Genomic DNA, 27221 nt, shown 5'->3' on the forward strand with positions numbered 1-27221 from the left:
GTTTTATGTCACAGAGATGTCATAATAGGATATAGTGCAAATAGACTGAACAGACTAGAATTGCTTGTATCCTAAGATTTTTATTAATATTGTTTCTTCATTGCTTATTTGACCCCTATAATCATTAAGTGGCGTACCACATGATGCTTGACAAATGTATCTTTTTCTTTTATGTACACTGAGAGCATATGCACCAAGACAAATTCCTTGTGTGTCCAATCACACATGGCCAATAAAAATTATTCTATTCTATTCTAGACTGAACAGACTATGTTAGTGTAATATACTTTCATTTAACATATCGTACTGCAGGATGTTTCAAAGTATGTCTTCTATGAACTGTCATTCATTTTGCATTTTAAAAAAACATGCTAATTAAATTCTCCTCACTTTAAAGTTCTCCAGATACAAAAAGTAACTTATCCATGTCGTGTAACCTACTTTGTCATTTCTAGTCTCAAATATATCTTATCTGTCCAATAGAGCAAGAAAAATGTCCCCAAAGATTTATACTTTCTGAAATGATTTTTAATCATTTGAAACAATGTACTTTGTGATGGACCTGCAGTAAAATATTTTTTTAATTCTGTTTTTTCATTCTCTGTGAGTGAAGACTCCCTCTTTGTATAGTATAAAATGAGGGATTTTCATTCTGATGAACATATAAAAAGTTATTCTAGCTTTGGATTGGTCTACTGCTGTTGGACTAATTAGGTCTTTCAAAGAACAAGGGTAGAGGAAGTTTTCAGAGCATATTTTCACTCTAGATTATGTTACCAGAAGGGAGGAGGACGAAGGGCTTAAAACGGAGCAGTTGTCAACATCTGACAAAATGCTTAAGAACCTTCCTCTGCTCAATTTTCAGAAATATATAGGACTGACAATTAAAAGAGTCCTGACCCTCTTTTATAACATTTCTAATTTTTGTTATTGCTGTTGTTGGAAATAATAAGGGAATGAATGGAGAGTATTGCTTCTGGATAGTTTCCCAACTCCTTAATAGTTCTTCTACTTTGGCTCGTGTGAATAAGAGGAACAGGGGCTTAAGGTTGGGCAAGGTACAGTAATTGCATTCCAAGTCATTGGCCAATCCATCTGCTGCTCCCGTAAGGATGCATAAGGCACGTTTTTCAGGATATTTTTTTTCTGTACCATCTAGCCAGACCTGGCCTATTTTCAGACACAATTTTTCTTTTGTGGGCCTCTCCCACCACACTGCATATGATCCTGCTTGGATCAGTTTTCAGATAATTATTCCGTGGTAGATAAACAGAGGCTGACAGACAGAAAGACTTCCAAGTCCATTGGCCTAATTTCTTTCCAACTTTCCATTTAGTTGGAAAGAATAAAAGAGTTTAATTAGAAATGGTTAAACTTATAATCCTGCCCCGATTAATTCCATTTTATTTTATTCATTTTATAAAAATATTTTCATTATGAATATACAGTAATTGTACAGATAATGGAGAATTTAATTTAAACTAAAAAATGTCCAGGCCAGCACTTTCACATCTATAATGTTTAATTTAATTTAATTAATTAATGCAATGCAGTCTGCACTGCTCACTTGAATCAATTTCAGCTCCTAATAGTTCTATAAATAGGCTTATTTGTTAGACTTATATCCTGCCTTTACTTCAGGAGCTCAATATGGTGTTTCAATTCTTCCCCACAGCAACTATCTTCTGAGGGAGTTTGGACTGAAAGTGCTTGTCTCAATGTCAGTCCATGAGCTTCTGTGGCTTAGGGAACATTCGACAACTTGGCAGCAACATAGCAACACACACTTGGCAACAATGTGGAAGTAGTATATTTTCAATTTTCTTCTTTAAACACCAGTCTAATTCACAATCCTAGGACTTCCTAGGGCCTCCTGTCAAAATATTAATCATGTTTATGTTTAAATAGCTTTTTTAGATCAACCAAAATTGACTTGATACTGCTCCATACTAAACACTAAGAAGCAGAGTTATAGATTGGATAGAAAGGAGCCTGCAAATATTTCTTCTTCTTCTTTAATTATTAAAATTAAGTGTTGACCCCCTTTCCTTTGTGAGAGCCAAAGTTCGGGTTAATCATAGAACAATTCCAAACTGGTTCTATATTATAGGATAAGTAGACTAGCTTTGCAGCAAGATTACTGGTTTGAAATAATAGAATCACCGAATGTTGGAAGGGATTACAGAACATGTAGTTTATCCCCCTACCTGTCTAGGAACTCATATTACAATATCCTCAACATAAGGCCTCCCAGCCTCTGCTGAAAAAAGTCATCTGTTCATTCTTGAACAGTCTTTATTGTTAGGAAATTTTTCAAACTGTCTAATTGGAATCAACTTCTTTGTCATTTCAGTCCATGATTTGTTGTCTTACTTTTGGAATCACAGTGAAAAAATCTGTCCCTTCTTCTACGTGAAAGACTTTCTAATACTTGAAGATCTCTCTCAAGTCTATTTTTCCTTTGTACTGTTTTCTTATCCAAACTAACCATACTCAATATCTCCAAGCATTTCTCATTATCTTTCTTTTGCAGACTTCACATTGATTGTTCTCCTTTGGTATTCTCCTTGGTATGTCCGTTACACCCTCATCACAATCTTTGTGTCATCCACCAGTTATGATAAACATATTGTCTAACCCCTCATCCAAATTATACATAAAATAATTTCCATTTTTCCATTAATATAGTTCTGGTAAAAGAAAGGAAGCCTGCAGCATGCTACTTGACTGCGCCTGATATAGAGCCACTAACATATATTTATTATATTTCCACCAGTTCTCTATCAATCGGGTAGCAGCATAGTTTAGTTCACGTTTTGCTATGAAACACATAAAGACTTTGTCATCTGTTTTGCTAAATTTAAGATGGATGGATGGATGGATGATAGACAGACAGACAGACAGACAGACAGACGTATAGATGATAGTGTTCATCTCATTCCATTTGGTTATAAAAGAAAAATGGTTTGCAAAGTAGTTTGCTGTGAGTTGTTCTTGATTAACCGTTACTAACCTCTTGTAAATAATACATTCTAATCTAAATGATCATACACTCACTGCCTGGTAATTCTAGAATTTTGTTGTTATCAGCATTAATCTAGCCAATCTATAATTACTAGGTTCCTTTTACACTTCTCTCATTTTTCAATATAGGACAGTATACTGTACTCCATTCTCCAATCTTCTGGCACTACATCCATCCTTCATGATCTCTAAAGATCATAGAATGAAACTCTGAGATGACATACCGTATTTTTCGGAGTAAAAGGCACACCTGTTTACCTCCAAAAGAAGGGGAAAACCTGGGTACCTCCTCCCAGCAAACAGCAGCAGAGCCTGCTTAGCACAAGCCACTGATTATCTGTCTCCCGACATTCATCTAATTGATTGAAGTTGCCAGCAAGCCCACATGCTAAAATAGCTGCATGTAGGCAAATTGCTGGATGGATCAGACTGTGCTGAAACAGACTGTTTGTTTTTTGCTGCAAGGAGGTAAATCAATAACTATAAATGCCTATAGAATGTTCAAATTATTAGACTTTTTTTTAAAAAAAAGACTGCTTTATTATTGTTCTAGACAGCTTAACAAAATGAAGAAGCTTTTAAAAATAAATGCTTGATCTGAAGAGGCTCGGTGCGATTGTATCTTCTTTTAAACAGCAGAGAATACTTCCAGAAAGCCACATCAGTTTTAAAGATCTGTAAAAGTATAATCTGAAATGTAACAGTGTCCTGTTTTAGTATTATGATGAGGCAGCTGAGTTAAACCCTCACGTAGTCATGTTTGGAGTAGATCTATTTAAATAATTGGGAGGAATTAGTGTGGTTACATTTAAATAAACTTTCAGGGATTAATATACTGCCCTAATGTATATTTCTCCAATTCTGTGCTATTTCTATGGGTCGGGCACATATTCACAGAAATACACAGCAAACAGTGTATATTGTCTGTGCGGTTTGCTGTTTGGCAAATTGCTGGGAGGCAGAGGCCTTTTTTCCCTGTTTTCCTTCCTCAAAATTAAAGTGCGTCTTATACTCTGAAAAATACGGTACATTCAGAAGTGTCGTATGTATAGTGATTGATCCTGGAGACTGAAAGTAGCCAGTTGTTCCTAATTAACTTTTTCGTTATCTTGGTCTACCATTCTCTCCTTGTATCAGATATTCTGCTTAACTTCATTTAAATTCAGTTCCCCTTTGGGAAGAAGACCAAAGGAGTAGAAAATATCTGCCCCATTCTATCATTTGTTATCATTTCCCATCAACTCAAGCAGTAGACCCACCCCTCTTTTTTTCTCCTCCTCAAATAACATATCCCACAAAGCTTTCTTTTTTTTCTTTTTTTGCATTGAACTTCCCTTGCAACATATATTCCTTCTGTATTTTAACCTTTTTGATATTATGCAGGTATTAGTTACTACTTGCTGGTATGCATCTTTGGTAATTACATCCATCTTCCATTTCCTGTACATGTCCTTTTGAACTCTTAGCTCAGTTGAATACTCAGTGTATCAACATTGCTTTTCTACACCTATCTCTCCCCCCACTTTAGAATTGTGTGTGATTGTATTTCCCTAAGAGTCATGCTGACAGCTGTGCTTGATCTCCTTCACCTTTTCTTCCAGGGGTTGCAACATGTTCTTCCTCGACTTGCAACATGTTTTATTATTGTCATCTTCAAGAACACAACAAAATACCTTACTCCGCCAGACTTGAAATTCTTGGTTTAGACCAGTGTTTCCCAACCTTGGCCACTTGAAGATATTTGGACTTCAACTCCCAGAATACCCAGCCAGCAAATGCTATCTGGGGAATTCTGGGAATTGAAGTCCAAATATCTTCAAGTGGCCAAGGTTGGGAAACACTGGTTTAGACAACTTACAACTCCGTCGTCTCCGTTCCGATTTAATTATAGTTCATAAAATCATATACCAAAATGTCCTACCTGTTAACGACTACTTCACCTTCAACTGCAACAACACACAAGCACGAAATCAATTTAAATTAAATGTCAACCACTCCAAACTTGACTGCAAAAAATACAACTTCAGCAACAGAGTAATCGACGCCTGGAATGCACTACCTGATTCTGTGGTTTCTACTCCTAACCCCAAAACCTTTAACATTAGACTATCTACAATGGACCTCTCCCCGTTTCTAAGAGGTCTGTAAGGGGCGTGCATAAGCGCACCACTGTGCCTACCATCCTTGTCCTATTGTCTTCTTTTGTTACTTTTTATCTAATGTTTTATTTGTACAAATTATTGCCCTATAATTGTTTGACAAAATAAATAAAATAAAATAAACAAAAATAAAGGCAACATATCCTTGATGGTTCATGAGAGCATTTTTTTCTATCTCCATGATCTCTGATGAACAGAAGAAGAACACCCTTCATTCAATTTTGTGAAAGCTTTTCATTTTTCTAAAACCCATGGAAAAACTTTTCGGCATCCCAGATTGCTTAATTATAGTTTAATTATAGAATTATTATTGCACATATTTTTTACCCATGCAGTCTATGCTACAAATTTTGAAATATGATATGTGGTGTATTCATATCATATATTTGTCCTGTTTTCCAGCACCAATAATTCCAATGGGATATTAAATGGGATATTCCAGGTATTAAAAGACAGCTGTTCTTATTCCACGTCAATATGACAACTAGGATGATTGCACCTAAATATGTTTACAGCTAGTGAATGTCAACTATAGCATAGTTGTCAAAATCATACACTATAGTTGATGTAGCTGTATTAATAAGATTGGTTTGATACAGCTTCGTAAGTTTCATAGAGATACTCAAACTATAGAGCCGGAGTGGCGCAGCAGGTAGAGGGCTGTACTGCAGGCCACTGAAGCTGACTGTAGATCTGTAGGTCAGTAGTTCAAATCTCATCACCGGCTCAAGGTTGACTCAGCCTTCCATCCTTCCGAGGTGGGTAAAATGAGGACCCGGATTGTGGGGGCAATAGGCTGGTTCTGTTAAAAAGTGCTATTGCTAACATGTTGTAAGCTGCCTGAGTCTAAGGAGAAGGGCAGCATAAAAATCAAATAGATAGATAGATAGATAGATAGATAGATAGATAGATAGATAGATAGATAGTTAGATAGATAGATAGATAGATAGATAGATAGATAGATAGATAGATAGATAGATAGATAGATAGATAGATAAAAGTTTGTACTCAGTTTTCTACCATGGCATTGTGAGTGGTAGTATTTAAGATTCAGATAGCAAACATTTTTCATAGAAGGAGAGATGGAAAATATAAACGGATAGAACAGAAGATATAAGAAAATAAACAGAAAGACTTTAGGAAGAACAAGCCTGGAAAGGAGGTGATAACAGACAGCTAAAATGAACTTAAGGTAGTAGAGAAAGGATATTGATTTTACCCTCCCCCGGCTCCGGGGAAGCCTTTGGAACCAGGGGAGGGTGAAATACGAGAGTACCGGGCATACCAGAAGTTGGAAAACATGTCATTTCTGGCCTTCAGAGGGTCTCCGTGGGGCGGGAAAAACTGTTTTCGCCCTCCCCAGGCATTGGATTAAAGGTGTGGGCACTCGTGGATGCACAATAGTATGCACATGTGCTCTTTCAGCACCCGAGGAAAAAAATATTCAGCATCACTGGACTAGAGCTTAAAATTAGAAGGTCAGAAAAATTGTATGTTTTAACGTGCAAGTTTGAAACACTATCTGAATGCGAGTGAGCTAATATACAGAGCTATCATGTCTGCAAAGCTGAAAAAATGAAACTGGTCTTTTGGGGTTTTTTGCTGTTATTTTATTGGTAGTTTGAATTACGAGAGAAAAACCTCAAAGTACAGTTTTGCACTGTTTCTTGCAATTAAATTCTTCAAATCCTCAGGTGCCAAGTGCTAGTTGCCTATGTCATCTGAACTCATATACTTGAATTGGTGGGTGTAGAAAAATAGAGATTAAAATAAAAAGAATTAGCAGCAAATGTGATTTTGACAGTCTACATACTTTCTAAAACCTTTTGGCATTTCTTCCATTTTCTAGGCCAAAGAAAAGGGTTATGATATAGTTGTGCTTTTAGTAAACTATATTCTTACCACCACATAAAGATTTTATACCTAGGGTGGCTTTTTGTGAAGGTTCTCTAAAAGCTTCACATTCAAATACAGTATATGGACAAAATTTTGGTTTAAATCATTTGACTGTGTACTTTAAAATGAAGGAAATGCCAAGTGTTTTTAGAAAGTCTAAAAATGTATCTCAATTAATTTTCAATTTTTGAAAAAAATGGAGAAGTGAGGACAAATGGGATAAGGTGGTTATATTTGCAATTTTTTCAAGTAGCATGGATACATGGATAAGAGTTACCATTAGATTTAAATATTGGGACACCTAACAGTATTTGTAATATTTGCTTTATTTTCTAATACTTTTAGTAACTAGAGAGTATTGATAAGAAAAAAAGGCTACTCTTCTGGAACAAAGATGATTTATGATGTTGAACTGCACATCCATATAAAGACATAAATATCTACATTACAGAATAATTTTATTTTATTACATTTTTACATTGTATTCTATTAAAATGTAGGTTTTTTCCTTATTTTGCAAAATGTACCTATTGATTCTACTGTGTTCCTTGCATATACACATAAAGGAAGACAATGTCCAATAACATACAATTACCCAGCTTCAAGCCAGATGTTGCTGTTATTATATATTCAGATGTGATGTTTCCTTTTTCTTTTTTCTTACCAGAGATCAGTACGAAAGGCATAATGCTCTTCAACTGGCACCAATAGGAAGGTATCCCTAACACAGATTTGATTCAAGACCCCACAGCCAAAATACTGAGTTTAAAATAAATAATTCTAAAAAGTATCAGAGGGGCAATATTCAACATGCTAAATGGAGGCCGTTCAGAGTTCTAAGAGAACATGATTGAAAAATGAGGCTGTCCTTTTAAATCTTGACTCCCATCAGATGACCACTATGCTGTTGGCTTTACCCCCAACCAGGAATTTTCTAATTTTGTTGGGGTTACAAGTCCTAGAATTACCAGGTAATCTTGGAATTCTAGAAGTTGAAAGCTGCCAACAACAGGAGAATTTCAGGAGAGGCTGCAAAGTTACAATACAGGACACTATCTCTTTTCAAACAGGGACTGGCTATGCTTTTCATTGGTGAGTCTCAAACATTGGTCCATAGACTATCCATCACTCATGGAGATTCCCCAGGTGGCCTGCCAGTTTGTCTGCATTCACACTTCAGAGCCCACCCACTGCTTCAGTCCCCATCTGACAGTCAGCTGCTCTCAAGAACATATCTCTAGCTGAAAAATAAGTCATTGAAGTGTAAGAAATAACATAAATAATAATGTAAATACTGACAGCAAACTGACAAGTAAACCTGTTGCAAGCATAGTTACTAGCTGCTAGTCTGCCTGGTTGATGCTGAATAGAAGACATACAACCTGAAAGGGGCAAATAGGAAATGGGACAATGGATACTTAATAAAGGAGTGGAAATGTTTCTTGATGACAAATTTTTGTTGAAGAAAATTTTGATCATTAAGTTTGTACTTAAGAATTTCTATTATGGCACGGGGAGCATAAAAAATTAAGTAAAAACTTTAATCTGGATTAAATTTTCTTTTTAGTTTTAAAAGAGAGAAAGCTTATACTGTACTATATAAATGCAAACTAAAATGTTCCAAGATAAACTCTACATCAGTATTCTGCTCCGACCATATATATATTCAGTATACAGTATATGAGTGTGATGGAATGAATGTGAATGACAGTTTTTTAACAATTGAGGTTTTAGATTAATTTTAGATTAGTTTTAACTTTGGGTTTCTTATATGTCATTTTTGTATCATTTGGAAAGCCGCCCTGAATCTATAGAGAAAGGCAGCATAGAAATCCAAATAAATAAATATTCTCACAGACAAAAACATATGGCAGATGGCATTTGCTTCATTGGCAGTTCTTCCATTTTCCTTATGTTTCTTTTGTGGTGTATGACTGGAGAACATTTAAACAACATTGCCTTGAATGACAGAAATCCAATCCACTCAATCAATCAATATAAATTTATTTTATTCTAATGCGTTTTCTATAGTATACATTACTTATTTTTCCATTTTCAAACAACTATTTCAAACTGAATACAAAGTACAAATATTTATACAAGTAGAAAAGAAGACAAAAAGCAAATTGTTTTATTGGCTTGCCATTAAAGGCGACTAACCAGGAAGAACAAAAAAAATAACAATCCCAGCGCAATTACTGTAAATATTGGGCTAATAAAAAACTCATCCATCAGATCTGTTGATACAGCTAGTGTTTCATTCAGCCCTCTTGTTTTGGCTGCATTTTTCTGGAACTTCAGGATTTGACACATTAGGTCAGTGTTTCCCAACCTTGGCAACTTGGAGATATCTGGACTTCAACTCCCAGAATTCCCCAGCCAGTGAATGCTAGCTGGGGAATTCTGGGAGTTGAAGTCCAAGTATCTTCAAGTTGCCAAGGTTGAGAAACACTGCATTAGGTGTAATTACGATTTCCCGCCTTTCTAATTTTATTTTCTCTTCAGCAAATTTCCATTACCCACCCACTGCACCAGAATCGTAACGTGCTCAACACACATCAATACTTCAAGAGTAGGGAGATCTGGCAGGCTGCCCAAACAAGCGGGTCAAGGACGCATTTAAGGGCTGCGCGTTTTCACCGCGCTTCATGAGGCGTCCCTGCCCCAAATAATCCCAGCTGGGCACAGGGACCCTCAGGACCAAAGGCCCTGTTCACAAGAGGCCCACGGATTTCTCAGGGAAAGGGGAACGTGGGTGGGTTCCACACTGAAGAGAAGCGCAGCTCAGCAACCCCTCACACGCCAACCGCCCACCGTGAGGGCAAACGGAACGTTCCCCACCCCACACACCGACCCCCTGAGGCCGGCAGTCTCGCGCCCTGCCCACGTGGTCCAGCGGCCGCCCCCAGCGCCTCGAGAGCGTCACGTGCGGCCGGCGCCTGCTCCTCTCGAAGCCCCGTCTCTCGCCCGGCTGCTGAGGATGGTGGGGCAGGCGGCGGCGGCAGCTTTGGGCCGCGGGCTGGAGCGCAGGCACGGCGGCGGGTGGGGTCGGAGCCGAGGCGCGGTGCTGCTCCTCTTCTTCTCCTTGTCGCCCAGGCCCCCCGGCGGAGCGGCGTGGCTCCTGGGGCTGCGGCCGGAGGATACGGCGCCCGGGCGCGTGTGGCTCGAAGGGGGGGCGCTGCGGGCGGCCGAGGGTTCCCGCTTCTTGCTGCGCCTCTACTTCCAGCCGCCCAGCGCCGAAGGGAGCGCCGCCGCTAACGGCAGCGGCGCGAGCGAGGAGGTCGAGCGCCGCGTCGTCTTCGTGGAGGAGCCAGCCCGGGTGGAGCGCTGCTCGGAACGCAGCGCCTGGGCCTCGGACGTGGAAGTGCTGGGCCCGCTTTTGCCCGGCGGCTCGGCCGGTTCGGCTTTAGCCGAGGTGAGAGTGAAGGAACCGCGCAAGGGAGAGCCCGGCGCCGGGCCTGAAGGGCGCCGCTTCGGGCTCTGCACATGGGACGGACGAGCCTGGCACCTGCACGGCGCGCCGGGGGGCTTCGTGCTGCAAGTGGAAGCGCCGGCGGAGGGCTTAGGCGCGTGGCTTATCCCGTTACCCGCCGCCGGCTGGTGGCGAGCTCTGGGCGCGCTAATCCTGCTGGCTCTGTCGGCGCTGTTCAGCGGCCTCCGCCTGGCCGTGCTGTCCCTCGACCCGATGGAGCTGCGGGTGCTGCGCAACAGCGGCTCGGCGGCGGAGCGGGACCAGGCGCGCAAGGTGGAGGCTGCGCGCGGCCGAGGCGGAAGCGGCACCTACCTCCTGTGCACTCTGTTGCTGGGACAGGCTGGGGCCAACGCCACGCTGGCCGGCTGGTTATGCGCTGCCCTGCAAGCCGGTCACGATTCCGTGCCCGAAGAGAGCCAAGGGGTGCCGTGGCTGCCCGTGCTGCTTTGCACCGGCGTGGTCTTCTTGGGCGGGGAGGTGTTGCCCTACTCCATTTGTTCCCGCCACGGGTTAGCCATTGCCGCGCACACCCTCTTTCTCACCCGCCTGCTGATGGCCGTCACCTTCCCCATCTGCTACCCGCTCAGCCGTTTGCTGGATTGGGCTTTGCATCAGGAGCTGAGCACTTTCTCCACCAGGGAGCACCTGCTCGAGACCCTGCGGGCCGCTGACCCCCACGGGGATCTGGTGAGCGGGGAGCTAGCCATGGTCCAGGGCGCGCTGGAGTTGCGCACCAAGGTCGTCGAGGACATCTTGACGCCTCTGAACGATTGCTTTATGTTGCACTCCGACGCCATCCTTGACTTCACGACCGTTTCTGAGATTCTTCGCTCGGGCTATACCCGCATCCCCGTGTACGAAGGCGAGCGGCGAGACAACATCGTCGACTTGCTGTTTGTCAAAGATTTGGCTTTCGTGGATCCGGATGACTGCACGCCGCTGCAGACAGTTACTCGCTTCTATCACCGCCCGCTGCACTGTGTTTTCCACGACACCCGCCTAGATACGCTGCTCGAGGAGTTCAAGAAGGGTGAGGGCCCGGGGCCCCAGCCACTCGCCTCCTGCCAGCATCACATGCCTCTCTACTCCCTGTGCACCCTGCTTGCGAGGTACCCCGGGGTCCCACTGTGCCCCCTCCTGCACTGGTCTGCCCTCTTTCTGTAGCTTGGATGGTGTGGCTGGATTCTTGGAACAGCACACCAATGTGTCTGTGTGTATATATGTGTGGGTGTGTTCCCGTTTATGCTCTTATCACATATGGCTCAATGTAAATCACTGGAGTTATCCGAAAGGTTTTCCAAATAAGTTACCATATATACTAAGGGATTTTTGTCCTGAAACTCTAATAGCATTTTGTCCCACTGTTTATATGAACTGACATGCTGTTGTCAATCTTTCTGCTTACAACTTTATGCATATCCATTCAGTAAGGAGAAAGCTTGAGCTGAAATTGGAGTCTTATTTCTTTACCTTCAATTGATTGATTGATTGATTGATTGATCGATTGATTGATTTCTAGGCTGCCCTTCTCCTGAGACTCGGGGCGGCTGACAACATATTGATATATAACAATGGAAGAAATCAAAATTAAATAAAACAATACTATAAAAGATCCCTATAAAAAAACCCTTAACTTAAAACATATCACAGACAGCCTACCTCATACAACTGTCATATCTCCAACAGTCAGACAATAATAGGGCCCGGCACAATATAACCAAGCTCAACAACCCCACGCCCGCCAGCACAAATATGCTTTCAAAATCTTCCACAAGGCCGGAAGAGTGGGAACAGCACGGATCTCTGGGGGGACTTGATTCCAGAGGGCAGGGGCAGCCACAGAGAAGGCCCCTCCCCCAGGGACCGCCAGCCGGCACTATCCGGCCGACGGGATCAGGAGAACGCCAAGCCCATGGGTCCAACCAGTTGATGGGATACATGAGGCAAGAGACAATCCCATAGGTATAACCAGGTTATTGATTGGTTAAATGGTAATTCTAAACAAGAAATGAGACATAATTTTCCTATTCCAGGAAAGTGTTAGAAATGTTGCAGGATACTCTTGCTTGAGCATGTGGAGCTATTATAAGTCTGATTATAATAGTCAAGTCTGATCCATATTGACTCAGAAATGCTATGTTTTAAAGTCCAACATAACTAGAGGACACCAGGTTGAAAAACATTGTCCAGTGTTAACCCCCAGGTCTCAGGCAGGGCATTAGTCTTTTTCAGTCCAATCTGGTTACTCTGCTGATTAAATCTGAGTCTTGTGCATAAAGCATGTGCTATAGAATGAAGCTTTGACTCATCTCATGTAAAATTTGTATTTCTTGTCCTAATATCAGTTGTAAACCTAGTCTTCAGCAGCAACATTATTATAGGACAATTAATGCAGTCTTTACAACTTCGATACCCTGTTCAGACATAGGACTGAACGGTGTCTAATTTGTTAACATGGAAGCAAGAAAAAAAAAGAAATTGCAAAAAATAACGATAAAGAGAGGTTCAGCTCTTTGCAAACTTGAGTGAGGTTGTGAAGAAATCTGGAGTCATTCAACAAAGCACATCATACGTTATCAATGTTTAATTTAGCTTTGTAGGTTTCATATACAGAACCAATAAACTTGGGAATTCTGCATACATTGAATGGCATGGTCCTTAACTTCCATAATTCTATAGTCAGTGTAACCATGTTCTGTGTTTGTTGGTAATTGTAAATGAAATCCCAAATATTTGGAGAGAATGAGATTTTGGATTGCTGACACAGGCTATATGCAAAGGTTTTGCTCACCTAAATTGAGAAAAACAAACATTTAGTCATACAAGAATGCTCGTGAGATACGGTTGGCAAACCCAGAATCCACGGCTACTTCTGGGCTTCCAGACATCATTTATACAAAATCTATGGCTTTTTTTCTTTGTCAACAGGATTGATTGTGGTTTTGGATTTAGTTTTATTTATTTTATTTATTTATTCATTTGTCCAATACACAAATACATAGGAAGAAAAATAGACATGTAGTAATATATATAAGGGTAAAAGTGAACTTAGAGGAGAGGATATATGAAAGGAAGAGAATATATATGATAAGTGAGAGAAAGGAAAGACAATTGGACAGGGGATGAAAGGCACACCAGTGCACTTATGTACGCCCCTTACTGGCCTCTAAAGAACCAGGAGAGGTCAATCGTGCAGAGTCTAAGGGAGAAATGTTGGGGGGTTCTGCAATTAGTGATAAAACTCATCCTGGGAAGAAGAAACGAAACATAGTTGCACTGTTACAATTTACTTTGCACTGTTATAGTTTGCCTTCAGAAGAATCATCTTCTTTCTCAGAAAAGTATTTTGTATTTCTGGTGTCTGTGAACATGTTGGATCAGAGTACAGTAAGATCACTTTCAAGAGAATGGCCGTTGTTGTTTCCACATATCACCATATACAGTATCCCTAACTGATACTAGTGTAATTCAGCTGAACTAGATATGGCAGATGCCAGCAATCTAAAGCAGCTGTCCTCTTGAAAAGTGGGGTATTGAACATTTGGTCTTGAATTTGCCTTCTTTTGTTAATCTCCAGAGGTGCACTACACACTCCCTTGACGCTTCTCCATTCTTCAGTAGCCATATGGAAATCCTTAAGACTCATTGATGTTGTTCAGGGTCATAAGCGTTCACAATTTTATTGTGAACCTTGTAATATCAGCTACTAAAACTGGAGTAACTGAAATACGTGGAGTTTTTATTTTCAGTCCTCCCCAAACTTCAGTTTTTGAGATACTGCCTATGATGTGCCTAAACAAGATAGAAGGAACAGATACCCCCAAATTATATTTATTTCAGAGCTATGATGGGTATGGTGGCTAGTTGTATAAGCAGCTAAAATAAGCACAGAAAGCTCATTGTTGTTAAGTAGCATTATGTAGAATGAGCATCTAGTAAAAACATTATGTAAAAGCATTATGTAGAATGAGTATCTAGTAAAACCTGTATTTTATATACCATAAAGTAGATGATCAGAATTTAAGTGGAGCAGTGTGCTTAATGTCAGAAAGTGTAAAAATTAGCATTTTTAAAACATTATGCAGCAATACCACTTGAAAGAGAATTATAAATGGTGACCAAAGCTACTCAAGGTATTCCAACTGAGATTTAGCTAGTGTTCAATCCTATATTTGTTTTAATTGTTTTTCACTTTAAACATCACAATATTTTAACATAGATCATCACCCATTTTCGTACATTATTGCTATTTGATAGTATACAGTATTTCATATATTTACAAAATCCCATATGTTAATCCTTGTCTCACATTGTCTCATAGTCTTTCCTTTCCTTTTTTCTTAGTCCAGGTGAACCATTTAATCCATATTTCATAATATTCCGGATTATTTTGTCCTTTGAATTCAATGGCCAGCATATCCATTTTGGCGCACCTATATATTTTGTCCATTAGTACATTTTCCAGTGGAGTTTGATTATTCTTCCAATTCTGTGCATATGCTATTCTCGCCACCATTATAATATGTAATGTTAAGTATTGCATATTTAGGGGGTACTGTTTCCTCATTATTCCCAACAAGAAAAATTCCAGGGTAAATTCTATTATTTCCATGATTTCTTGCAGCCATTTGTGAACTTTTTTCCAATAACACCTCACTTTGGGACATGTCCACCACATATGAAAGAAGGTGCCTATTTTTTCTATATTTCCAGCAAGCCAAATTAGCATTTGGGTATATTTTGCCCAATCCTGACGGAACTAAATACCATCTGTAAAACATTTTATAATAATTCTCTTTACGTGCTACAGATTTTGTTATTTTACAGTTTGTATTCCAAGTTCTCTCCTAGTCAGCCAGATGTATACAGTGTTCCCTCGCTTTTCGCGGGGGATGCGTTCCGAGACCGCCCGCGAAAGTCGAATTTCTGCAAAGTAGAGATGCGGAAGTAAATACACTATTTTTGGCTATGAACAGTATCACAAGCCTTCCCTTAACACTTTAAACCCATAAATTGCAATTTTCCATTCCCTTAGCAACCATTCAGATTAATACTCACCATGTTTATTTATTAAAGTTTATTTTAAAAAATATTTATTAAAGGCAGATGAAAGTTTGGCGGTGACATATGATGTCATCGGCTGGGAAAAAACGTATAGGGAAAAAACCCACAAAGTATTTTTTGATTAATATTTTTGAAAAACCGTGGTATAGACTTTCCGCGAAGTTCGAACCCGCGAAAATCAAGGGGACACTTATGTCCTAGGTTTTTGGCCCATGCTGTCATAGAATCTTTAACGATTTCTTCCATTTTGTCAAATTCCAATAAGTATCTGTATGATTTTGATATTTTTTCATCTGGGCCCATCAGAATTTTATCTAATTGTTGTGGATCAGTGTCTATACCCATTCATTCAATGTCCTTTTTGTATCTCAATTTCAGGTGTAAGTAGGGCCACCAATCCTGTATTTGTATGGCTTGCTTTAATTGTGCTAATTGAGTAATGTTCAGTCTGCTTTCTTAATAAGTTATTCCACACTTAGTACATTGGCAGGATTTGCACATGATAAAAGTCAGCTATTACCATTATATAGTCAGGAATAAGGCCTAGTAGGGAGAGAACCATAATAAAAAGTCAAGCTAATTTGGCATACTTTTTAAAAAGGAAAATTGAAAATCAAACTAGATTACCTTTGTTTCATGGTCTTTAAAGGAAGTGTCAGGTTTTCAGATGTTTCACAAACATATTTTTATACAGAAAGTATTGACATCTTAAGTATATCACCTTGGTTATCTAAAATGCTTGCCCTCATAGGATTTGAATATTGGCAAATATCTTGAATTTTAGGCTGTTTTATAACACTTTCAATGCCAGTGAAATTGTGGGAAATACTATATAATTCATTGTGGGGGAGTATACAATCCTTGATTGGACATTTTCTGCTATCCCAAAGTAATTGTTTCATTACCTCTTTCCTTTTCTCTCCGATCATAAATTCCTCCCTTCTCCAGGGCCCAAGATAACATCTCCTTTAATTTACTTCTCACTGTATGAAAAGTAGCATATATTCCTGAATTTCAAGAAGCAACATCAAGTCTATGTTTGCATTGCTTAGACTTGATTGCTTATGTTACGGAAGAACAGATGGTTGGAATAACTTTGCTTTTCATTTCCATTTGAAAAGGGGGCTATTTCTTAGGGAACATTAGTCAAAAGCCCAGAATCCTCAAGTAATCCACTTCCTATCTTATTTGGGTGCAGTGGGCATTAAACACAATATCTCCTGCACAATTTGTTTTTTCTCATTCTTTCCTTCCAGGTAAATCACACCTTGCAATCGTGCAAAGAGTGAATGATGAAGGGGAAGGAGATCCTTTCTATGAGGTGATGGGAATTGTCACTCTGGAGGATGTGATTGAAGAGATAATCAAATCGGAGATTCTGGATGAGACGGATCTCTATAGTAAGTATTAGGGGACCCACTAAGAAGACTCCAAATAATTTGGGTGATAAATGACAACACTGGGATTATATTTTGTTCACTGTTGTTTCTAGCAATTATACAATTCTTGCTAAAATCTCCTCATTTCCCTTTCTACAACTGTTATTTGTTGAACATAGCTTTTTAAAATATATATATATATATTTTTATTTAACATACAAACATTTAAACACCATACAAAACGACATTAAACATTTACGATTTATATATACTATACAAAATTTATCTTTTACAATTCTGTTTGCTATACCTTTTTCTTAATTTCCACCCAGTTGTATATTTTCTCCCACACTCTATAATAGTCCTTATTGTATTGATTTTGTATCTCATATGTTAATTTGCTAAATTTGGCGCAGTCTAATATTTTTTTAATCACCATTTCTTTGTTTGGAGTCTTTTTTTGTTTCCATACTTGTGCATAAGCTAATTTTGCGGCTGTGAGTAAATGATTTATTAAGTTATAGTTTTCTTTACTATGTTTGCCTCTGATTATGCCTAGTAAATACATTTCCGGTTTTATCTCAAGTTTATAATCCAATATTTCTTCCATCCATGTCTGTATTTGGATCCAATTTTTTTTTGCTTCCTTACATTGCCACCAAATGTGGTAGTATGTTCCTACCTCTTTTTTGCACTTCCAACATTTGTTACTTACATTTACGTTCATTTTGGCTAAGCACGCTGACGCATAGTGCCATCGGAAGAACATTTTATAAAGATTTTCTTTGTAAGGTGTTGATAGAGTCATCTTATAGTTTACTGACCATAGTTTTTCCCAGTCTTCCAGTTGAATCGCATAGCCAAAGTTGGTCACAACCAAAATGTATAATTATCTACTAAATTACGAAAATATTGAAGAAATAGTAAAACCTAATATGATAGCTTGGATGAACATAGCTTTTTCTTATTCTCCAATTAGGCCATATAGAATTTGCCAGTCTTTTCTTCTTGCGGTTTTTCCTGTGTAATAACAGCTTTCAGCTAGGGAATCAAGCAGCAATTGCTTTGATGACAAACCAGAATCCCACGCATCTCAGCTTCAGTGTCCATCTAAATGAAATGGGATAAGTAAATGTCGATTCCTTGGATACTAATAGCACATTAGCACAAATGCAGATCCTTAAAATAGCATATTCCAGAATGAGACGTTTCACTTCATCTCATTCCTTCTCTTTTCTTGGAAGACTAACCCTTGAACATTAATGGGCTAAGAAAAAAATACCTGGGAGATGTTATTATGTATGATTAAGATTGGAGACAACAACAATCTTACTGACTAGATTTTAGTTTGGTGTAATAAAGGGAAGAGCCTTCTCTGTGGCAGCCCCGACCCTTTGGAACCAACTCCCCCCAGATATCAGAGTTGCCCCCACCCTCCTAGCCTTTCGTAAGCACCTTAAAACCCACCTCTGTCGTCAGGCATGGGGGAATTGATAATTTCCCTCCCCCTAGGCTTATAAAATTTATGCATGGTATGCTAGTATGTATGATTGGTTTCTAAATTGGGGTTTTAAATTAACTTAAATATTAGATTTGTTTACATTGTATTATTATTGCTGTGAGCTGCCCCGAGTCTGCGGAGAGAAGGGCGGCATACAAATCTGATTAATAAATAATAAATAAATAAATAAAATAATTAAGGCACAAAGCTATAAACTGGGAAACTGAGTTCTACAGTTGCATCAAACTGGGTGATCTTGGGCCAGTAACACTTTTTCAGCTCTACAAAGGAGGCAGTGGGCAACCTTTTCCAAAACCTTGCCAAGAAAACTGCCTCCAGGAGTTAACCTTGACTTGAAGTCACACAAACAAAGAAAAGTTTAAGAAGGCATGGTATTTATTCTTAAGAAAAAAACCAGCACCTCTAATGCTGATTGTACGTATTTACTTAGAAATAAATTGCATTGAAAGTAAAAATGTTTATGACTGTAGCTTTGCTTGAAAGGAAATATGACACGTTTGCTTGAAAACTCTTATTTTCTTTTTCTCATACTCACTTTCTTTTTTAAATTACATATTATATATTGTATCTGTGGCATTATCCTATTAATCTAAGAGTAGTCTTCAACCTTTTGAATGCCATGACCCCTTAATACAGTTCCTCATATTGTGGTGATGACCCCAAGCATAAGTCTAGTGTCAATTCTCCCAACAGAGTTTTAAGCTGATTGGCAGGAAGGTCAGAGAGACACCCCCACTGTCGGATTGGTCGGATTGTAAAAATATGTTTCAAGGTGCCAGAATAGAAGCTTTAGTTGCTAACACCATGGGAAATTTGTCTTTTCCCATGGTCTTAGGCGACCCCTGTGAAACAGTCATTTGACCCCCAAAGGGGTCCTGACCCCCAGGTTGAGAACCATTGATTCTAAGGCCTAAGCTTTGTAACCCTTGAAATGTATTACATTTCACATAGTAATTTTTGCTTAGGTATTGTAGTTTGTATTTTAATAAAGCTCCACACACACAAAAGAAGGGGTCTGTAGCTGTGGGTTGAACAGAGTTGATAATACAGTGGTACCTCATCTTACGAACGCCTCTTCTAATGAACTTTTCAAGATACGAACCCAGTGTTTAAGATTTTTTTGCCTCTTCTTCCGAACTATTTTCACCTTACGAACCCAAGCCACTGCTGCTGGGATGAAGGGGTTTCTTTTTTTCCCCTTTTTTGAAGAAAGAAAAGGGAGGGCGGTTTGGAGGGGGAAAGACTTTGCATTAACAAAAGTAGAACAGTGTGCTTGCAGAGGCACTGAAATAGTGTCTTTTGAAGAAAGAAAGGGGAGGGGCGGCTTGGAGGGGGAAAGAGTTTGCAGAGAACAGCATGCTTGCAGAGGCACTGAAAGGGTGTCTTTTGAAGAAAAAAGGGAGGGGCGGCTTTGAGGGGGAAAGACTTTGCATTAACAAAAGTAGGAGAACAGTGTGCTTGCAGAGGCACTGAAATAGTGTCTTTTGAAGAAAGAAAAGGGAGGGGCGGCTTGGAGGGGGAAAGACTTTGCAAAACAAAAGTAGGAGAACAGTGTGCTTGCAGAAGCACTGAAAGGGTGTATTTTGAAGAAAGTTGCCTTTCTTCCTTCCCACTCACCCTTTAGCTAGCCTTGCTTCTTCCACCCACCCCCTTTAGCTGCTCCTCCCTGCCCTCTGTTCGTCTCCCTTCTAAAGTTTGGGATTTTCCTGAAGGATTTGCATGCATTATTTGCTTTTACATTGATTCCTATGGGAAGCATTGTTTCGTCTTACGAACTTTTCACCTTACGAATTGTATTTTCAATGCTGTAGAGAATTGCTGTCTTTCATTTAAGGTAAGGGAGCTGTGTCAGTGTAAGACCAGCACACCCAAAATGTTGCTATGAGGTTAGGAACTAAGATACAAGTGGATCCTTTCTAAATTCTCAAAGATATAACTATATTTTTTACTTTCTTAATCCTCAGCAGACAATCAGAAAAAGGAAAGGATCCCCCATCGGGGCAGGAAACCTCATGATTTCTCCATCTTCAGACTTTCAGATAGTGAGATGAGAGTGAAAATCACTCCACAGCTGCTACTGGCCACTCATCGCTTCCTGGCTACAGGTATCTGGCTTTTCTCAGGATGTTTGCTGCATTTTTTATACTTATTGTTTGCTACCCATGCTGTTGACAAGTATCATGAGTATCTTGGAATTATGTTTTTCTAAGACTAGAATGGCATTAATGCTTTTTTTTAATCTTAAGATTTGTCATCCAATTCTTCTATGGCTTATGTTTTAAGCAGCCAGTTTAATTTAGAGAAAAGTGGATTAGATGTGAAAGGGCATCATTTTCATTCACTACTGTCTTTCTCCAATGGTGCAAGATACGGTGACCCGAAGACACCTCTGCAAAAGCATAGTTGACAATTGTAGCAAAGTCTAAGGAACTAGTGAATGAACTGTTTCCTTGGCACCTCTCCAATTAAGGAAATGACAGGAGATCTGCTGGCACACAAGCCATTGCCCTAGCTCAGCTCTAACATGCAAGTGTGTGCTGTCCAGCTGATTTTTGGCTCACACAGAGGAACTGGGAGGGCATTTTGGCTTCTAGGGGACCCCCAGGGGGATGGGGGATGGCGTTTTTATTCTACCCTGGCTCCAGGGAAGCCTTTGGAGCCTGGGGAGAGCAAAACGCGGGTCTATTGGGCCCACCAGAAGTTGAGAAACAGGCCATTTCTGGCCTCCAGAGGACTTCCTGGTGTGTGTGTGTGTTTGTTTTCAACCTCCCCAGGCATTGAATTATGGGTGTGGGCACTCGCGCATTACGATAGTACACATACATTCTCTTTTGGTACCTGAGAAAAAACAGGTTCCCATCACTGTTCTAAGACCTTTTTGAAATATTCTAGCAACCTTTTATAGACTTTCTGCTGATCCCGGTAGTAGGATTGAAAAGTTGATGTTCTATAAATTTGCCTATAGATAAGGAATGAGATATTGAGTGAAGAGATATCTGTGCATTCTTTCTTTTTTCTTCATTCTTTTTTCTTCCTGCACCGCTAATTCTTTCTTTCCATTCTTTTATTCTCAGCTTAGTTTGTATTAGTATTACTGCTACCGGTATAATTTAAATTCTTAGTCTTTTTTTAATTTGGGAAAAAACAAAAAATCTTTCTCCTATTAACTTTCTCTTGACTTATGCAAGTACAGAAAGTATAATTAGTGCTTTCCTCCTCCTTTGGTCCTTTGCAGAGGTAGGGCCTTTCAAGATGCCCCATCTCTCAGAGAAGATCCTGCTGAGGCTTCTCAAACACCCCAATGTCATCCAGGAGATGAAATTTGATCACAAAAACAAGCGAGCACCTGAACACTACCTTTACCAGCGTAACCGGCCAGTTGACTATTTTGTGCTCATTTTACAGGTTTGTCAAGATTGTGACGGAAATTTGTAACATCAGCTTTATTGTTTACTATAGAATAGAATAGAATTTTATTGGCCAAGTGTGATTGGACACACAAGGAATTTGTCTTGGTGCCTATGCTCTACACAAAGCATTTGTATGATTAATTAGTCTTTTTTTAAAAAATGGGAAATAATTTTTTTTATATCAATATGAAATCTTTGTACCCAAAATAGGAAAGGCCCATTTTTGCAAGGATTTGCTTTAGATATTTCTCACGGATGGCTACATCAGTTCTGATCATGAAAAAATCTTTCTAAAAATTACAAGTTCATTCAAGTAACTTGCACAAGACTTATTAGAGAATAAAGAATAGACAGATAGATAGTTGGCCTACAAATAAAAATCCAGATCTGAGTTTCAATTTTATATACAGCATATTTGTTTCAAGCTTTAAAATAAAGAACAATTTAGAAGTCAAAAATAATTTTAGAAATTTGGCTTAAAGTGACTAAGTTTTATCCAAATAGGTTTAACAATATGCTTTCCTCTATCACTGTAACACATTATTCATATTTTTAATTTAAATATTATTCAACTAGTCATTTAAATTTAAAGAGTTACTTGAGTCCCATAAATTTGGAATTACTACTAAAAGATTATGTTTTAGTTTGACTGGTATTGTTTTGTTTTATTTTATTATTTTTTGTTTGTTTGGATTTATACACCGCCCCTCTCTGAGGACTCGGGGCGTCTCACAGCATGTACAGAAAAATAGGAAACAATAATAACAATCCAATTATACCTTAAAAAAGCAATCTTAAAATTCTAATTAAAAACTATCAATATCATTCATTCAGCAGTCAAACTAAGCATTCATCGGTCAGGGGGGAAGGTCTAAGGAACCCCAGGCCTGGCGGCAAAGATGAGTTTTTAAACTTTTTCGGAAGGCAAGGAGGGTGGGGGCAGTACGAATCTCTGGGGGGAGCTGATTCCAGAGGGCCGGGGCCCCCCAGAGAAGGCTCTTAGCCCTAGGTCCCGCCAGCTGACATTGTTTGGTCGACGGGACCCTAAGGAGACCAACTCTGTGGGACTTCACTGGTCGCTGGAATTCGTGCGTCAGAAGGTGGTCTCAGAGATAATCTGGTCCTATGCCATGTAGGGCTTTATAGGTCATAACCAACACTTTGAATTGTGTCCAGAAACAAATTGGTAGCCAATGCAGTCTGTGGAGTGATGGTGAGATATGGGCATTTCTTTTTAATACCAGTCAAATTAATACCCTAATACATTTCCATAGGATTGGTTAACATAGCTCATTTTTTCTTAGGATCTTTAGTTCTACTGTCCTTCCCTTTGATATTCCCATAGCTGCTATATTATTCAGTTCTTTCAACTTTAAACCAAATATAGATTCTCTACATTCTGTAACTACTCTTATTCCCAACCTAACATTTCAAGATAGCTTTTCTGATGTTCCGCAGCTATTTTAATTCATATTTCTGGGTTTTTTCCCTTTTATGAAGGAACGCGTACAAATATTTGTGAATGAATTGGCCTTGTTCTTACCTGAAGTCATTTTCTTGGGTTACATTATGTATATTTTTCCTTTTTTCAATGGGTGATCAGATATCATGGGAGAGAAATTACTGGTACAGCTGTATTACATTCCTTTGTTTTGTCTGTTTTGTTTTGTTTTTTAGGGAAAAGTGGAGGTAGAAGTGGGAAAAGAAGGATTGCGATTTGAAAATGGTGCTTTCACATACTATGGTGTCCCAGCAATCATGACTGTCATCTGTTCAGGTAGAAATCTAAAATTAAGCACAGAATAGAATGATTGAAGTCACAGAAAAAGAACTGAAATATTCAAAATAAAAAGAAACTAAAATATTCAAAATCATTTTGGAAGCAACGTAGAGGATCTTGATGTGAACATCCAATCCGCCCTCTCTTTGCTTCCGCATGGCTTGCTTCTTTTCTTCCATCCTCCCTGAGTCTCCACACCTCCTGTTGCTGGGTTGGTGGAGGGACTCATTACCCCAAACAGCACCTTGAGGATTCAGGGTAGCTTGTTGAGTTTTAAGGGAGATTCGGGTTAGTGTCAGAGTTCCATATAGCATCAAGAATTAAATCAGATTCCGAGGCAAGGTATTCCTCAAATTTCCAATTTATTAGCAAAGTCATGTTGGCACATCTGGGAGATACTGAAATCTGAAATCCCAGGGGTTACTCCATCCAGTTGAAAGTTCAGGCTCTTGTTCCCACACACCCAAAGTTCTTCACATTGACCAATCTTCATCTGAAATTGGCAGCAACTCCCATCTCATTCTGTGCAGGTGCAGGAGTACAAATACAAAGGATGACCTTGACAATCTAGGAATTTGTTATAGCTACATGAAGACAGCCCCCTCCCATATACCCATAGCAAAGAATACATTTTAAAATAGCATAAAGTGTGGTGGGCCAAAGATCCCAAGTAAAATGGCTTCATGGTGACAGGTATTGCTATGTATTCTTAATAATATCATTGGCATGAAAATGGTACATTGAAATATTGAATAACTAACCTGTAGATCAATACTAGGATTATATAAGTTTGATTAACGTAACAACTATTATTATTATAATCATTGCTGTTTGTATCAAAATGAATTATACCCAGAGACCACACTGTTCATATATTGATACTGTTGTATATTTAAAAATAAAAATTCAATAAAACTAAAAATAAAAGGAACCCCCCCCCTTCCAAAAAAGGCCCTCCTAGTTGATATTAACTTTCTGTCTCTATATGCCTGAAAATGTCTCTTTTCCTTCTTCAGAGCAGGGATGTTACAATAATATAATAATAATCCAAAGATATTTCACCAGAAGAGCCCTTCACTCCTCCACTCGAAACACAATACCCTACGAAAATAGACTAACAATCCTGGGTCTAGAAAGCTTAGAACTATGGCGCCTAAAACACGATTTAACTATTGCCCACAAGATCATATGCTGCAACGTCCTACCGGTCAATGACTACTTCAGCTTCAACCGCAACAATACAAGAGCACGCAACAGATTCAAAGTTAATATTAACCGCTCCAAACTTGACTGTAAAAAATATGACTATAACAATCGAGTTGTCGAAGCGTGGAACTCATTTCCGGACTCAATAGTGTCAACCCCTAACCCCCAACATTTCTCCCTTAGACTATCCACGATTGACCTCTCCAGGTTCCTAAGAGGTCAGTAAGGGGCGTACATAAGTGCACTGGTGTGCCTTTCGTCCCCTGTCCAATTGTCTTTCCTTTATCTCATATATCATATATATTTTCTTCCTTTCATATATCTTCTCTATTTTTACATATTATCTTTATATATATTCATGTCTATTCTCTTCCATATGTATTATGTATTGGACAAATGAATAAATAAATAATAAAGGTATGATTGGGGATTCACCTATTTTTCCCTGTCTTTTCAGATAATGATGGGCGTAAAATGAGCAGTCTGGCTGGATCATCTTTCTTGTGTATGTACATTCTACCTGACGTGTTTTTTTAATAAGGTGGTACAGACGACCATTTTTACTAAGCATTGGCAGCTCTGCCAGAAAAGTTAAATAAAGTCCACTTTCTCTTGATACCCCAATCCTTCTACAACAGAATTATGAATCAGGATGGGGTGGGTCAGCTACAGTAGGTAGTCTTATCATGTAGTTTTGCAACAATTTTTAAAAATATATATAATCTGATATACATATTTTAAAGCAGGGGTCTCCAACCTTGGCAGACTTGTGGACTTCAACTCCCAGTAGTAGAAGTAGGAAGTAGAAGTCTTAAAGCTGCCAAGATTAGAGAACCCTGTTTTTGAGTAACACGTATAATAACATAGTTGATAGAACTGTAAATTTAGGCTGAGCCAAAATTTTTAAGCTATTTTTAAGATGGGTCATTCTTTGTCCAGTGGACCAAGTGAAACTGAAGTCTTATTTGAAAAGAAACCATCACAAAAACAACATATATGATAGAAAAAATGTGCTCTTTCTAATGAAATAAAAACGAAGATGATTGAAGATGAGAAAACGGAGCCATAGAAAAAAAGTGCTCTTTCTAATGAAGATGATTGAAGGTGATGAAACAGAGCCCCACATGAGGACCCAGATTGTGGGGGCAATATGCTGGCTCTGTTAAAAAGTGCTATTGCTAACATGTTGTAAGCCGCCCTGAGTCTAAGGAGAAGGGCGGCATAAAAATAAAATAAATAATAAATAGATTTAAAAAAATTATATCATATATGTTGTTTTTGTGATGGTTTCTTTTCAAACAAGGCTGCAAAAATCAGTCAAGTGGACACCTGGTCCACTTGACAAAGAATGACCCAGATTGGTTAACTACACAAGAAATACCTGGTCTTATTTGCAAAATGCCCTAAGCAAATCATGGCCTGTGTAATATGGAACCAAGTGTGTTAGTTAACTCATGCTGAGAGTTGTGAAGTTCTCAGTTTAAGGTTATATAAACACAAAGATCTGCCTGAACCAGTTCCACAGTAAAGTATTGGTCCCCTCCAGAGCAATTCATGGCATTTATTTTTATTTATTTATTTATTTATTTTGTCCAATACAGTGGTACCTCATGATACGAACTTAATTGGTTCCAGGAGGAGGTTCGTAAGGTGAAAAGTTCGTAAGACGAAACAATGTTTCCCATAGGAATCAATGTAAAAGCAAATAATGCGTGCAAATCCTTCAGGAAAATCCCAAACTTTAGAAGGGAGGCGAACAGAGGGCAGAGAGGAGCAGCTAAAGGGGGCGGGTGGAAGAAGCAAGGCTAGGCTAAAGGGTGAGTGGGAAGGAAGAAAGGCAAGGGGGGTGCCCCTCCCTTTTCTTTCTTAAAAAGACACCGTTTCAGTGCTTGCAAACACGCTGTTCTCCTAGTTATTTAAATGGAGTCTTTTCCCCCCTCCAAGCCGCCCCTCCCTTTTCTTTCTTCAAAAAAGGGGGGGGAAAGAAACCCCTTCATCCCAGCAGCAGCGGCTTGGGTTCGTAAGGTGAAAATAGTTCGGAAGAAGAGGCAAAAAAATCTTAAACACAGGGTTCGTATCTTGAAAAGTTCGTTAGAAGAGGCGTTTGTAAGATGAGGTACCACTGTACACAATAATACACAATGAAGGTTATAGAGGATATAGTAGAGAAGAAATACGAGATATAGGAGAGACTATAGGACAGTGGACGGAAGGCACTCTAGTGCGCTTATGTACGCCCCTTACTGACCTCTTAGGAATCTGGAGAGGTCAACAGTGGATAGTCTATTTTACCAATAGGAAAAGTTTGA

The 27221-nt window shown here is 39.2% G+C and overlaps 1 protein-coding gene across 6 annotated transcripts in view; it reads left to right on the plus strand.

Annotated features, from left to right (window-relative positions):
- Positions 1–10024: 10024 nt before the first annotated feature.
- The window catches only part of CNNM1 (cyclin and CBS domain divalent metal cation transport mediator 1), a 36479-nt gene continuing 19282 nt past the window's right edge, over positions 10025–27221 (plus strand). For 3 of the 6 annotated variants that reach the window (XM_070752959.1, XM_070752961.1, XM_070752964.1), the window contains exons 1-6: positions 10026–11581; positions 16872–17015; positions 20481–20621; positions 21752–21921; positions 23604–23703; positions 25370–25417. In XM_070752959.1, the coding sequence (XP_070609060.1) occupies positions 10060–11581; positions 16872–17015; positions 20481–20621; positions 21752–21921; positions 23604–23703; positions 25370–25417 (2125 nt within the window). In that variant the 5' untranslated portion in view covers positions 10026–10059. Of the gene's footprint in view, positions 11582–16871; positions 17016–20480; positions 20622–21751; positions 21922–23603; positions 23704–25369; positions 25418–27221 lie in introns of all 6 variants that reach the window. The other 3 variants (XM_070752960.1, XM_070752963.1, XM_070752962.1) reach the window with 2 other exon arrangements.

This window comes from Erythrolamprus reginae, chromosome 5, assembly GCF_031021105.1.
Source record: "Erythrolamprus reginae isolate rEryReg1 chromosome 5, rEryReg1.hap1, whole genome shotgun sequence".
Lineage (NCBI taxonomy): Eukaryota > Metazoa > Chordata > Lepidosauria > Squamata > Dipsadidae > Erythrolamprus > Erythrolamprus reginae.